General features: G+C 35.4%; 1 protein-coding gene across 8 annotated transcripts in view; it reads left to right on the top strand.

Moving 5' to 3' along the window:
* Nucleotides 1–15,410, top strand: part of BCAS3 (BCAS3 microtubule associated cell migration factor) — a 592,158-nt gene that overhangs the window by 162,840 nt on the left and 413,908 nt on the right. For all 8 annotated transcript variants that reach the window (XM_059378918.1, XM_059378915.1, XM_059378916.1 and 5 more), the window contains exon 11: nt 8,128–8,211. In XM_059378918.1, coding sequence (XP_059234901.1) covers nt 8,128–8,211 — 84 coding nt within the window. The remainder of the gene's footprint in view (nt 1–8,127; nt 8,212–15,410) is intronic.

Raw genomic sequence — 15,410 nt, 5'->3', positions numbered from 1 at the left:
CAAAGAAAAAGTGAAATCTTTTTTATACCATATTGTGCTCTGCATGTGAATATAGAATGAAATCTAAAAAATATTACAGACTTCAGAGAAGATTATTGTTTTTTATTTCATTTTAGCCTGCTTGTATAATTATTACATATTAAGAATAATAGGAAATAATATTTATTGAAGAATTTTTGACACAAGTCTGAATATTGCAAGTACAATAATTATTTGGAGAAACCATAGAGCATGTAAATCTCTGGAATTCACAAAATCAAGAAACTCCTGAAGAAAGTTATTTTTGTAGATAAATTTCTTGATACTTTTCCCAAAATTCTGTTTGCTACAGATATTTTACGTCTTACTAAATGTCATAATGCCATTTCTAGTATATCTCATAAAAATAGCTCTTTTCAAAACATTTTCAAAAAAGACGAGGCATACAATTCAGTGGTGACATAATGATATCTTCTAATATTTATATCTGTAATACGTTTCCTTGAGTGCTGGAGACATCCAAGAAGAATGTGCAAAAATTGTCTTTTGGCTCTTGTAAATGTATTCTCACACGTGGGAAACTACCAATTTAGAATTGTAGGTGTTATGCAAATAGTTACTTATTGTTTTCTAGCAGAAGGAACTCCCTTCATAGATGCATATGTGGGTGTGTGCCAGTTGTTTTGCTTGTCTTGCCTTTGTAAAGTGTCATTAATATCTAGCATTCCATACAGAAGTGTAGTGGCATTTATAAGGAGTTTGCTAATCAGATAACTATACCATCCTTTGAAGGAAATATTTTTAGATAAATGTCTTTCCATAGTATTTACAAAAATGCTAGTATTTATTAACAGTTTCTGTTCGTTGGTTTTTGGGCTAAGTGTGGAATTGCAAAATTTAATTAAATTTTAGAGTAACAATCTCTTTCAATGAAAATGCTCTTTGACTAAAATTTTAAGCAAGAGGCTATATATGGGAATGCAAGCTGGTGCAGCCACTCTGGAAAACAGTATGGAGGTTCCTCAAAAAGTTGAAAATAGAGCTACCGTATAACTCAGCATTTGTACTACTGGAGATTTACCCCAAAGATACAAATGTAGTAATCTGAAGGAGCCCCTGCATCCCAGGGTTTATAGCAGCAATGTCCACAATCACCAAACTATTGAAAGAGCCCAGATGTCCATCAACAGATGAATGGATGAAGAAGATGTAGTGTGTGTGTGTGTGTGTATATATATGTATATATTACACACATACATAGATATATCTATATGTACATATATGCATATATGTATGTACGTTTCCTATACATACATACATATATATGTATATATATATACACACACACACACATATAACATGAAATACTACTCAACCAGCAAAAAAAAAAAAAAGAAATCTTGCCATTTGCAACAACATAGATGGAAAGAGAGGGTATTATGCTAAGCGAAGTAAGTCAGTCAGAGAAAAACAATTATCGTATGATCTCACTTATATGTGGAATTTGAGAAACAAAGCAGAGGATCATAGGGGAAGAGAGGAAAACATGAAACAAGACGAAACCAGAGAGGCAAACAAACCATAAGAGATCCGTAATCTCAGGAAACAACCTGAGGGTAGCGGGAGCAGAGGACAGGTAGGGGAGTTGGGGTGGCTGGGTGCGGTGGGGTGGCTGGGTGATAGACATTGGGGAGGGTATGTATTGTGGTGAGTGCTATGTATTGTGTAGGATTGATGAATCACATACATGTACCCATGAAACAAATAATATATTTTAACAATAATTTTTTAAAAAGACTTAAATATGAGTCAGGAAACCAAGAAAATCCTAAAGGAGAACACAGGCAGTAACTTCTTTGACATCAGCCATAGCAACCTCTTATTAGATATGTCACCTGAGGCAAGGGAAACAAAAGCAAAAATAAATTATTGGAATTTCCTCAAGATAAAAATAACTTCAGCACAGTGAAGGAAACAATCAGTAAAACTAAAAGGCAACCTATGGAATGGAGGAGGATATTTGCATATGACATATCTGATAAAGGGTCAGTATCCAAAATATATAAAGAATTCAGACAACTCAACACCCCCAAAGTGAATAATCTTGTTAAAATGGGCAGAAGACATGAATGAACATTTCTCCAAAGACATACAGATAGCCAAGAGACACATGAAAAGATGCCCAACATCCTTGATGATTAGGGAGATACAAATCAAAACTACAATGTGATCTCACCTCACACTTGTCAGAATGGCTATCATCAGCAACACAAGAAACAATAGGTGTTGGTGAGGATGTGGAGAAAGGGGAACTTATAGCAGTACTGGTGGGAATAAAACTGGTATAGCCACTCTGGAAAACAGTATGGAGTTAAAAATTAAAAATAGAATTACCTTACAATCTAGCAATTGCACTACTGTGTATTTACCCAAAGAATACAAGAATACTAATTCAGAAGGATACATGTACCCCAATATTAATAACCAAATTATGGAAATAGTCCAATTCCAATAACCAAGGAATGGATAAAGAAGATGTGATATGGGGCGCCTGGGTGGCTCAGTGGGTTAAGGCCTCTGCCTTTGGCCCAGGTCGTGGTCCTGGGATCAGGCCCTGCATTGGGCTCTCTGCTCGATGGGGAGCCTGCTTCCTCCTCTCTCTCTGCCTAACTCTCTGCCCCCTTGTGATCTCTGTCAAATGAATAGATAAAAGTCTTAAAAAAAAAGATGTGATATATCTATATAGATATACATGTATATACACACATACATATATACATACATACATACATACACAATGGAATATTAGCCATAACGAAAACTAAATCTCGCCATTTGCGGTGATGTGGATGGAGTAGAGAGTATTATGCTAAGCAAAATAAGTCAGTCAGAGAAAGACAGATACCATATGACTTCACTCATGTGTGGAATTTAAGAAACAAAACAAATGAGCATAGTGGAGAAAAAAGAGAGGCAAACCAAGAAAAGGACTCTTAACTCTAGAGAACAAATTGATGGTTACCAGAGGTGAGGTGGGTAAAGGGATGGGGTAGATAGGTGGTGAGAATTAAGGAGGGCACTTGTGATGAGCACCAGGTGTTGTATGGAAGTGTTGAATCACTAAATTGTACATCTGAAACTAATGTTACACTATATATTAACTAACTGGAATTTAAATTAAAACTTTAAATAAATAAAAAAATAAAATTAAGTCATAAAGAAAGAGGCCATTATATACTGATTGGGTTTGTTTTTCTCTTTTTTTTAAATTAGTTTTTAAATTTAAATTCAGTAAATTAGCATGTATTATTAGTTTTAGAGGTAGAGGTCAGTGATTCATCAGTCTTATATAATACCCAGTGCTCCTTACATCACATGCCCTCCTTAATGTCCAACACCCCATTACCTCATCCCCCCAAGCTCCTCACCTCCAGCAACCCTGTTTGTTTCTTGAGATTAAGAGTCTCTTACGGTTTGTCTCCCTCTCTGGTTTCATCTTGTTTCATTTTTTTCTCTCCTCCCCTATGATCCTCTGCTTTGTTTCTCAAATTCCATATATTAGTGAGATCATACGATAATTGTCCTTCTCTGATTGACTTATTTCGTTTAGCATAATACCCTCTCTTTCCACCCATGTTGTTGCAAATGGCAAGATTTCATTTTTTTTTTTGCTAGTTGAGTAATATTCCGTTGCATGCATATATATATATATATATATGCATGTATATATATATATATATATATATATATATATATGCCATCTTCTTTTTTTTTTTTTTTTTAAAAATTTTATTTTTTTATTTGTCAGAGAGAAATCACAAGTAGTCGGAGAGGCAGGCAGAGAGAGAGAGAGAAGCAGGCTCCCTGCTGAGCAGAGAGCCCGATGCGGGACTCGATCCCAGGACCCTGAGATCATGACCTGAGCCGAAGGCAGCGGCTTAACCCACTGAGCCACCCAGGTGCCCTATATGCCATCTTCTTTATCCATTCATCTGTCAATGGACATCTGGGCTCTTTCCATAGTTTGGCTATTGTGGACATTGCTGCTATAAATACTGGGATGCAGGTGCCCCTTCAGATTACTACAATTGTGTCTTTGGGGTAAATCCCCAGTAGTGCAAATGCTGGGTTGTAGGGTAGTTCTGTTTTCAAGGGGTTTGTTTTTCGGGGCTTCTCTTTAAACTTACTTTTAACTAGGAAAGCTTACAGAAAAGCTCTAAGAATAAATATAGTACAGATACCACAAAGCACACTCATGTACCTTTTACTCGTATTATTTCAGAGTGAGTTGCATGTATCACATTACCCCTAAATACTTAAGTTATCAGTCAATTTAATCTTGAGAAAATGCTTTTAGCTATTTTACCATCCATATTCCAGTTTTATCAATTAACCCTATCATATCATTTGTAGAGCTTTTTTTTTTTTTTTTTTTTTTTGTAGTTCAGGGTCCAGGCTAGGACAAGGTATTATATTTTGTTGGGATGTCCCCTGAGATTCTTTTAATATGTAAGAGTTGACAGTCTTGCTTTGTCTTTTTCAGCATCGATGATTTTGAAGAATATGGCCCACTACCACTACTCCTTACCTCCCCCTCTTTTTTTAATAGAATGATTTTTAGTTTGATTTTTTTTATGTTTTCTCTTGATTATATTCAGATTATATATTTCTGGCTAGAATACTATATGAATATTGTTCTGTATTTCTTATAGTGTAATTTTTTTGTCCTTAATTATTGTGGTTTTCAAATTGTCCCACAATTGACCAAGGAGAGCCCTTCAGGCTGGTTCTTGTGACATGGTGACATGCCTTCATCAAGTTTTTACTTAAAATTTTTTAAAAATTACCTTACTTGCTATCATAAGTTAAGGTTCATCTAGTATCTTCCCTGTTGTCAGTCCTGGAATCCTCTACTTCTTGATTCCCCTGTTCCTTTTAATGGGCCATGGCTTTAGATACTAAGCTTTGTCCAGTGGATGTGCTCATAGTTATGGGGCTGTTTTTGCTTTTAGACACTTTCAGTGGACAAAGTTTGGAAACACTGCATATTACATACATACTTCTATATGTACATAAATCAGCAAATATACATATACAAACATACTTGTGCATCTACACACAAATTTTGGAAATGAAGGGTACACATGGGTATTTCCATAGGATTCTTTCCTTTCATCCTCCATCTCACATTTTTATGTCCTTTTTTTGCATGGGAGACTGATATCAGCATATTTACTTCTTTGTTGACTCCTATAATGGAAAAAGTAATGACAGAATTGCTTGCTCACAACACTGTAAATATCAATCCAAATAAAGAGTTCAGGATTTTCTTGCACTTACGCCCATTCCTGTTACTGCCCCAAACTGAAGATGTGCAAATACTGTGCTGATAAATTATTTTGATTAGTTTGTCCTTTATTTCTCACTTTCTGCCTTCCTTCATTGTTTTTACAGTTTTCATTTGAGATATAATTTTTAAAGACTTTATTTATTTATGAGAGAGTGAGAGAGAGGGAGAGAGAAAAGGGGAGGAACAGCGGGAGAGGGACAAGCAGACTCCACATTGAGAGTAGAACCTGATGCGGGGCTCAATCTCAGGACACTGAGATCATGACCTGAGCTGAAACGAAGAGTCTGATGCTTATCTGACTGAGCCACCTGGGTGCCCCTTAAATATTTTAAAAATATTTTTTATATTTATTTTTTGTTTACATGCTAATATATTTCACTATGTTATATATATTTATATTTCCCTTTCTTTCCAAAAGATAACACATGTGCTCTTTTGTATGTTGCCTTTTTAACTTACATTTCCTGGAAATTAATCCATTTTATAGAGGTTTGCACTACAGAAATTTCTGATTTGTCTTTAATTTTGATGAATTGAGATGACAAATGTAATTTCTAATGAGCCTAAAGTTTTAAACAAAAAGTTCTGACTTAATTATGTTTATATAGAAATGCTGACTCAGTTTTAGTTGAATTGAAAAAGTGATGGTATTGCTTGCTTTTGTAGATTTATTCCTGATTATTCCTGAAACAGAAAAAAATGGTAGTATTTCTTAAGATAATGTTTTTTTCTTACACATGCAGCAGGAAGTAGTGGAGGGATAACTTTCATAATTCTTTGAATATGTACTTATGAATGAACAAATGAATGAGTGAGTGAGTGAAAGGGTTACTTTTTATTAGTTAAAACGATCTCTTCCTCTCTTTCTTTCTTTTCTTTCTTTCTTTTTCTTAAGACAATTTATTTATTTGAGAGAGAGCGAGAGAAGAGAGCATAAGCAGGGGGAGTGTCAGGCAGAGGGACAGGGAGAAGCAGGCTCCCTGCTGAGCAGGGAGCCCAATGTGGGACTCCATCCCAGGACCCAGGGATCATGACCTGAACCGAAGGCAGACACTTAACCGACTGAACCACCCAGGTGTCCCTAAAACAATCACTTTTGAACTCTGTTTTCCCCTATTCGAAACCACATTTGTCATCACCTGTCATTTGGAAAATTCCTCACTGCTGACCTTGGAATCTGCGTCAGCAGCCATTTCATGTGCCAGCTATACATCTCCTATCAGACTTTTAAAGATATTCCATTCTAACATATTATTATTGCTTTGAGGAATTGTTTTTTAATTTTATTTATTTTATTTTATTTTTTAAAAGATTTTTATTTATTTATTTGACAGACAGAGATCACAAGTAGTCAGAGAGGCAGGAAGAAAGAGAGGAAGGGAAGCAGGCTCCCTGCTGAGCAGAGAGCCCGATGTGGGGCTCGATCCCAGGACCCTGGCATCATGACCTGAGCCAAAGGCAGAGGCTTTAACCCACTGAGCCACCCAGGCGCCCTGAGGAACTGTTTTTTAATACAGTGTCAGTGATGAAGAAAATTTTGATTTTTTTCTTCTTCCTCTTCTTCTTCTTTTTTTTTTTTAAAGATTTTTTATTTTTTCACTTGGAAGAGAGAGTGAGAGAGCACCAGAGGGGAAAGGGTCAGAGGGAAAAGCAGACTCCCCACTGAGCAGGGAGTCTTTTGCGGGACTCAATCCCGGGACTCTATCCCGGGACTCCAGGATCATGACTCAAGCCAATAGCAGGTGCCTAACTGACTGAACCACCCAGGCACCCTCAAAATTTTGATTTTAGAATAAAAGAACAGAAAAGCTTATGTATTGATATTTATCAAGTGACCATGTTTTAAATTATATAAGCATTTTTTGTTTTTATGTTTTGGAAGAGGAAGATTCTATCTGAATTCTGTAGGCCTTTTAAATAGTCTATAACCCAATGTGGAGCTGTTCTAGTATTCTACTACTGTCATTCTATTTTTAAAAAATTTTCAATGTAAAAATCTGGCTAATGAGTGCTTTTCTGCTTTGTTTTAAGAAAACCTAAATTTAGGAAGTGTATAGGAGCAGTGGGGAATTTAATCCTGGTGTGTTGCTTAGCACAGGAGACAGTTGTGCATGTTAAATTAGTGATTCACTTTGAAAATTGACAGGTTGATTTATTTATGTCAGTCATGAGTACAGGCATGTCTTTTTCATTCTAATGGTAATACTAGTAAGCCCTCTGAAGTGGACAACTACTCTGTGTGTCGTGGTGGTTTTATGCACAATTTGTACCACTCACTTTTCCACTGACTTAATTGAAAATGGAAATATGACATATTCTTTCATCTCTCTCTTGTTCTCTCTTTCTTTCTTTTTCTTTTCTTTTTTTTTTTTTTTGGTTATCTTTTACAATCGTTCTGTAGGAATTAAGAGGATAGAGCTTCCAATTTGCTAGCATGTTAAATATTTAATGTTAGAAGTCAAGTCTAAGTCCTTTGATTATGTTACGAAATTTATTTGTGGAAAGATGGCCAGATCCTAATACTACAATTTCAGAGTTTATGAATTCTTAAAGACTATTCATCTTGTAATTAAAAATTGTATTTGAGCATGAAACTGCCTGAGTGGCACCAGTAGATTATAAAACGGGGGAAAAGTGTCTCAGCAGAGCTTTTAGCTGTTTGTCTGAAACACTTGTACAAACATTCCCACCCACCACCACCATGCTGCACGGTAAATAAGCCCTATCCTAATAGTCTGCAGAGTTAAACAGTTTAAGAGAAATGACTCTCTGGCTTCTTTCTGTCTCTCTTTTTCCAGCTCATTCGATGTCATCAGTCCCGTGGTGGAGCCTGTGGAGACAACATTCAGTCTTACACTGCCACAGTCATTAGTGCTGCTAAAGTGAGTATCAAATAGTCCCTGGGAGATGTGATTTTGTGGAGTAACTATCAGGTTTCTCTGCTGAGTTGTATTGAAATGACTCCTTCCCTTTTCATTCACAAATACGGAATAAACTTAAGTAAGTTAGAATTATTTTGCCACTCATGAGGATTGATGACTAAATGATTAGGTATTTAATCTCTTAAGGTTCATAAATAATATATTATTTTCTCTTGCAATGATTATAGGGTTTGTGTTCATCTAGTTTTAGCTTCGTTTTTTTTTTTTAAAGATTTTATTTATTTAATTATCAGAGGGAGAGAGCACAAGCAGGGGGAACAGCAGACAGAGCAGGCAGAGAGAGAAGCAGGCTCCCTGCTAAACAAGGAGCCCAATGCAGGACTTGAACCCAGGACTCTGGGATTGTGACCTAAGCTGAAGGCAGCTGCTTAACCAACTAAGTCACCCAGGCGTCCCTGTGTTCATCCAACTTAAAATTTTAAATTCTAATTTAAATTTTTAAATTTTAAATTTTAAGTCTTTTAGCTTGATTAAAGTCTTTTTTACCTAATTACTAACACTTGTGAAAGAAGCTTTGCATGTTTTCAGTACTGACTTCTGGGTTCTTTTTTTTTTTTTTTTTTTTTTTTTTTGTATCATTCTACCTATACTGAATCCTTTCATGTCTTTGAACATTTATGAATCTTCTTGACATAGAAAGAATATTATTCCTTAAGAAAATTTGAGTCAAACCCCTGGCACATTCAAAGACTCTTTCATGTCACAGGGCTGCCCCCTGTGTGTTTGCAAATGAGTTCTTTCTGTGTGTGTGAGGGTTAATTTCGATGATGACTCATGAACTTTATGCTGATTATAAGGTATTCTTATAATCACTATCCTTTTGAATTGTGAAGTATACAACAAAACAATTCTAATAATAGGGATGACATAGTGAATCTAAATGACAGCATGTAATAAAAAACACAACTATTCAGAAAAGGACAACAGTTTAAAGCAAACCACAGGGAGGGAATGAAAGGTCACTCTGTTTTATGTAAAACAAATACAAAAATACTTCAAGATTGATCACAAGTGCTTACATGATGGACTTTAGAATGTGTTCCTAGGTTTGATGAGAAAAGCATTACATGTTTTTTGCATGGAAAGGAAATGCTGAATGCCTTTATGCTTACATCACTGTGTATTTTAGATTTTAGAATCTTCATAAAAATTGTTTACTTTTCTCCTTTGTGTAAGCAAGAATTATGATGGTTATTTCAAAGGAGAGAAATCTGAGACAGTAATCAGTGTTATTTAGTTAGTTTATAATAGATCCACAAAATATACCAATGATACCTAATTCTCAAGTATTAGACTCCTTTTGGATTTATCTGTGCCGTATACTTTCACTGGGTTAGCTCATTGTATTATTACCTGAATAATTTTCAGTTTACGTGATAAAGGACAACTTTTCAGCTCTGCTTTGCTGTCACAAGTTTGTGTGCCTACATAAAAGGAAAGTGACTTGCTTCATGTAGTAACGATTTTGCTGTTTAACTGTCAGCTGAATGTGGACATGTTGGAATGAGGCTAGACTTAATAGACTCTGAGAAGAACAAGTGTGAACTCCCCAGTTTTTCTCTACCACATATTGAGAACTGTAAGGGATAGGTTCATGTCCTCATATTTAAACTCTCAGAAATTATGATGAGAATACTTTAATCCCATTGATTTCCAGTAGGCAGTTGGCCCCTAATGAAATTGGTATGGATTGAAATTCACTGTTAGCTCTAGTATTTTATAAAATTCTGGCATTAACTCTTGAATAAAGTAGTTAATATTTAATTTTTGTTTACTCGCTTTTGTCGGATTTTAATGCTCCTGTTTATAAATGAATGCTCCTGTTTTTAAATTTACAAAATGAAGGAAGAATAAAACCACGGACATAAAAAAGTCCTTCCTTCCTTCCTTTCTTCCTTCTTTCCTTCCCCCCTCTTTTCCTTTCCTCCTCCCTTCTTCTCTTCCTTCCTTCCTTCCTTTCTTTCTCCCTCCCTTCACTCCCTCCTTTCCTTCCTTATTTTTATTTAAATTCCAATTAGTTCACATACAGTACAACATGGGTTTCAGCTGTAGAATTCAGGGATTCATCACCCATATACAATACCCAGTGCTCATCACAAGTGCCCTTAATACCCATCGTGTATTTATTCCATCTCCCCACCTCCCCTTCAGTAACCCGCAGTTTGTTCTTTATAGTTAAGAGTCTGTTTCTTGGTTTGCTTCTTTTTTTTTTTTCCTTCCCCATGTTCATTTGTTTTGTTTCTTAAATTCCAAAGATGAGTGGACTCGTATGGCATTTGTCTTTCTCTGACTTATTTCACTTAGCAAAATACTCTCTAGTTCCATCCACCTCACTGCAAATAGCGAGATTTATTCTTTTTTATGGCTGAGTAATATTCCGTTGTGCATATGTTCCACATCTTCTTTATTCATTCATTAGTTGATGGACATTTGGGCTCTTTCCGTAATTTGGGTGTTGTTGATAATGCTACTAGCAACATTGGGGTGCATGTGTCCCTTCAAACTAGTATTTTTGTGTTATTTGGATAAATACCTAGTACTGCAGTTGCTGGGTCATAGGGCAGTTCCATTTTTAACTTTTTGAGGAACCTCAGTACTGTTTTCCAGAGGGGCTGCATCAGTTTGCATTCCCACCAACAGTGTTAAGAGGGTTCCCTTTTCTCTGCATCCTCGTCAACACCTGTTGTTTTCTGTGTTGTTAATTTTAGTCATTCTGACTGGTGTGAAATGGTATCTCATTGTAGTTTTGATTTGTATTTCACAGATGTTGAGTGATGTTGAGCATCTTTCCATGTGTTTGTTAGCCATCTGTAAAGTCACCTATTTTTCTTTTCTTTTTTTTTTTTTAAAGATTTTATTTATTTATTTGACAGAGATCACAAGTAGGCGGGGGGGGGGGGGGGGGGGGGCGGGCTCCCTGCTGAGCAGAGAGCCTGATCCAGGGCTCGATCCCAGGACTCCAAGATCATGACCTGAGCTGAAGGCAGAGGCTTAACCCATTGAGCCACCCAGGTGCCCCTAAAGTCACCTATTTCTTGACAGTCTTTTTGGACTTAGTGAGTAGTTAAATCCAATCATATATTATACATTGCTTTTTTTTTTTTTTTTAAGATTTATTTATTTGAGGGAAGAAGGACAGAAGGAGTGGGAGAGAGTCTCAAGCAGACTCCATGCTGAGTGCAGATCCTGAGGTGGGGCTTGATGCCATGGCCCTAAGATCATGACCTGACCCGAAAACAAGAGTCTGGTTGCTTAACTGACTGTTCCACCCAGGTGTCCCTATATATTGCCTTTTAAAAAAATCTTGTGTGTAACTTATATGAAATATTTTTTGAAGACTTTATTTATTTGAGAGGGAGAAAAAGCAGGAGCAGGGGGAGGGGCAGAAGGAGAGGGAGAGACAGGCTCCCCAATGAGCAGGGAGCCTGATGTGAAGCTTGATCCCAGGACCTTGGGATCAAGGCCTGAGTTGAAGGCAGACGCTTAACTTACTGAGTCACCCAGGTGCCCCATGCCATGAAATATTTTTAAAAATATTTTTCTTATATAATGTTTATGTACTTGTGGATTCCTGTGTTAGCATGAATATTTTGAGATTTCTTTTAAAATATTAAATTAATTTGGTATTTGGTATTTAGTATCAGTGTGTAGTATTTAGTTATTTTCCCAAAATTTTGCCAGAAATGGAATGATCCTTCCTTTGTGGATTTTTTTTTATAGGAAAGGTTGGTAAGTTGAGAATAATCTCATTTACCTCCCAAAGGATAATTTCTCCTAGTAAGTTATTAGATATAAGAAACTTTGTGGGTAAATTAGCCTTCTGAGGTATAAAATGGTTCCAGGTTCCCATGATAAGTATATAAAAATGACTTCTCTAATTAAGAAGTATAATTATAAATATGTTTTTTGTCTTTGTTACTATTACATGATGTATTATATTTGCAGTATATTAGCATATTCACTTGTGAAAATTCATCATGATGTATACTTATAATTCCCATACTTTTCTGTATAATGGAATATAAAAGTTTACTAAGAAAAGAACAATCTCAGATCTTCAGACCTAGAAACCTTCTTCAGGGAATGGGAACATTTAAGAGTGAACAATGGGACGCCTGGGTGGCTCAGTTGGTTGGGCGGCTGCCTTCGGCTTGGGTCATGATCCCAGCACGGGCTCCTTGCTCAGCGGGGAGCCTGCTTCTCTCTCTGTCTCTTCCTGCCATTCTGTCTGCATGTGCTCGCTCTCTCTCTCTCTGACAAAGAAATAAATAAAATCTTATTAAAAAAAAAGATTTAAGAGTGAACAATGGCAATATTACAAAGACTTCCATAAAATAAAAAAGTCATATAGTGCCTTATCTTGATTTATGATTCAGGATCACCTTGATACTGAAACTTGACAAGAATATTATGAAAGAGGAAAACTGTAGTCTTACTCATGAATATGAAAAATCCTAAACAAAATACTAGCAGAAAAAAATTAAACAGTATATTGTAATGATAATGTCACAATCGAGTGGGATAATTCCAATACAGGCTGGCTTATTACTCAAAATCAGTTAATGAAATTTGCTACGTGAACAGAATAACAGAGAACAATTACATGATTATCTTAATATATATATATATATATATATATATACACACACACAATAAGTTTGATAAAATCAAACATATATTCATTGATAAAATCTTTTAGTAAATAGTGATAGTTTCTGGTTCTCTAGAGTTCAGTTTTTTCTCAAGGTACCAAATTGTTTAAATGTAGAAAACATAGTTATTTTAAAGTCTATTTCTGATATCTCCAGTGTCTGGCTTTTTTTGGGGGTATTTTTATTGTTTATTATTTTTGCTGGTTCTCACCAATGATAGCATGACTCTTTGTTTGCCAGAATTTATTTTAAAAATCTTTAGAAACAATTTTGAGTTTGAGACACCACAGTTCTGTGGCACTATCAGTCTTGGATCCTGTAATGCTAAGATTTCAGGGGTTGAATTACTTAAATTATTTAAGTAAAGCTTAGCTGAAATAGCTATGAGAGCCTGATTACTACAGGTTTACTCTTATCATTGTTGTATAATACTCCTGTGTGTCTTAAGCAAAAAACATGGAGGTAAAGTCACCAGGTAGACCCCCTTGCACATGACCACCTAGTATCAGAAGTCCATCAAAAGCACCACTCAGTCTCTCAGAAGCCTTTCCTAGAATCATTAGATACTTCTAGGCCTAACTATCCTGCTTACATGTCTGGATTTTCTTGTTCTCTTGGATTTGGATCTAGTAACTCTTTACTATCTTGTTAAATATTTAGTACCTTTAAGCAGAGTTGAAAAAAAAAATTCTCCCCAGTTACCCTACTTGTTTTCATTGGTAGGACTGACCTGATTTACGTAGCCTGCCATTACTGGAAATAGAAAATAAAATTTCTTATAATTTCTTACCATTTTTATAATTTCTAGGTAATATATTTATTTTGAGGTTGAACATGGAAGATATTTAAAAAGCCGTGTAGCATGTGCTCCTTAAGAAAATACTAATCTTGAAATATTCACATTGCTTATTAAATAACTTTTTCTGAAAGAGTAATCATTAGTATTTTTCTCTCACTGATGACAGCTGTTTATAGGACATCCTACAAGGTAGTAACTTTGTCATGTGGAAGGAGTAATTATTAAATTTTTTCTTATTTTTTGTCTCACCATATAGTTGTAAGTACAGATATATTAATTATATATGTACTTGAATCTCCTTAGAGGAAATGATCTTTTAAAATTTTCTGGATTTTTAAATAGCACTTAAAATTAATCTTTATACTTTTAGATTTTTTTCTCTTTGCTTTTCCAAATAATTTATGTGGCTTTCCTTAGAATATAATGGTGATGAATTCCCTGTGGCAGTGTTAAGGGGAAAAGTCTAATACTGAAATAATTCAAATTGGTTATTTTGATACATTTATAAAATCTTGGTATGTATTTCCTAATTACCATACATCTGTCCTCTTTGATTTTTCCTTTTAATGTGTTTTACCCCCAGTGTGGTAAATTGATTTAATAAAAATGCCTCCTTTTTTCCCTGGTTATCTGATAACTTCTTAATGACAACTAACAGCTTTTGTGAGAGCAGCACCATTAGCACTAATGGACAGGGAAGACAACTGATACGGCATGAGAAAGGTTAAAGATGACTAGTGACCCTTCGGCATATCTGTCTACACAGAACAGAATAAGTACCATGCTCATTTGAATTTTTGGTCAGAGTGGATTATCTGACTTACCTGGTAAAGTCTTACATTCAGCTCTCCTACACGATAAAATTTAGTTCTGTGAATAACTCTTGTTAAGATCTGTCAGGAATATAATAAAATTTTTTAGCTCCTAAAGACTGTGAAGACACTCAGTCTAATTTAATATTCTCCATTTGGCCAAATTAGATTTTTTTATTTCTAATTTTTATTGAGTTTTCATCCTTTTTGGCATATCGAGGAAGTCATCAGGTATGTACAGGCTCTTTTGGCTAAAATCTAAAGACTAATTACTCTGAGATGATTTAGGGACCTAAATATGGTATGTGAACATTATTGAATAACATATGGATTTCTTCTGGACACTAGTTCTTATCAGTGTGTTTGAGTCTAACATGGTAACAAATTTCTTCTAGAAGCAAAGGTCTTTACTGGTGCAGGAAACATCCAGTACCCCTTTCACCCCTTGCATCATACCGTGTTTTGAAAGTTAATGAGCTTTAAAAGTGCTATCTTGTTGCTTACTATACAAAGTTCAGATTTGATAACTGTTAAATTTTGGGTTTAAATTTTTGTCCACTAATAAAATGGTAGTTGTAAGTTTTCTTGGTGTGTGTGTGAGAATTATCAATAACTCTTCATATGATAATGAACCTTTGACTATGAAATACACTACTCTGTTTTCCCCCTTTCTGGAGTTTTTTCCTAGTTCTCTTACATTGACTTTTCCTTTCATCCGTGGTCTCCTTAGTACACTTCTTCCCACTTTCTATGTGCTCCAGTTCTTTTAGTTTTATTCCTGTTTATTAGTATAAAAGCATGAAATAATAGGCTCAAGGGCCAATGGAGAGGGTATACAACCAGTCTTTAAACCTGAAAAGTGAATTCCTTTGATAA

This window comes from Mustela nigripes, chromosome 16 (genome assembly GCF_022355385.1).
Source record: "Mustela nigripes isolate SB6536 chromosome 16, MUSNIG.SB6536, whole genome shotgun sequence".
Taxonomy (NCBI): domain Eukaryota; kingdom Metazoa; phylum Chordata; class Mammalia; order Carnivora; family Mustelidae; genus Mustela; species Mustela nigripes.
The sequence above is the reverse complement of the archived record's forward strand: the minus strand, read 5'-3'. Positions and strand labels throughout refer to the sequence as shown.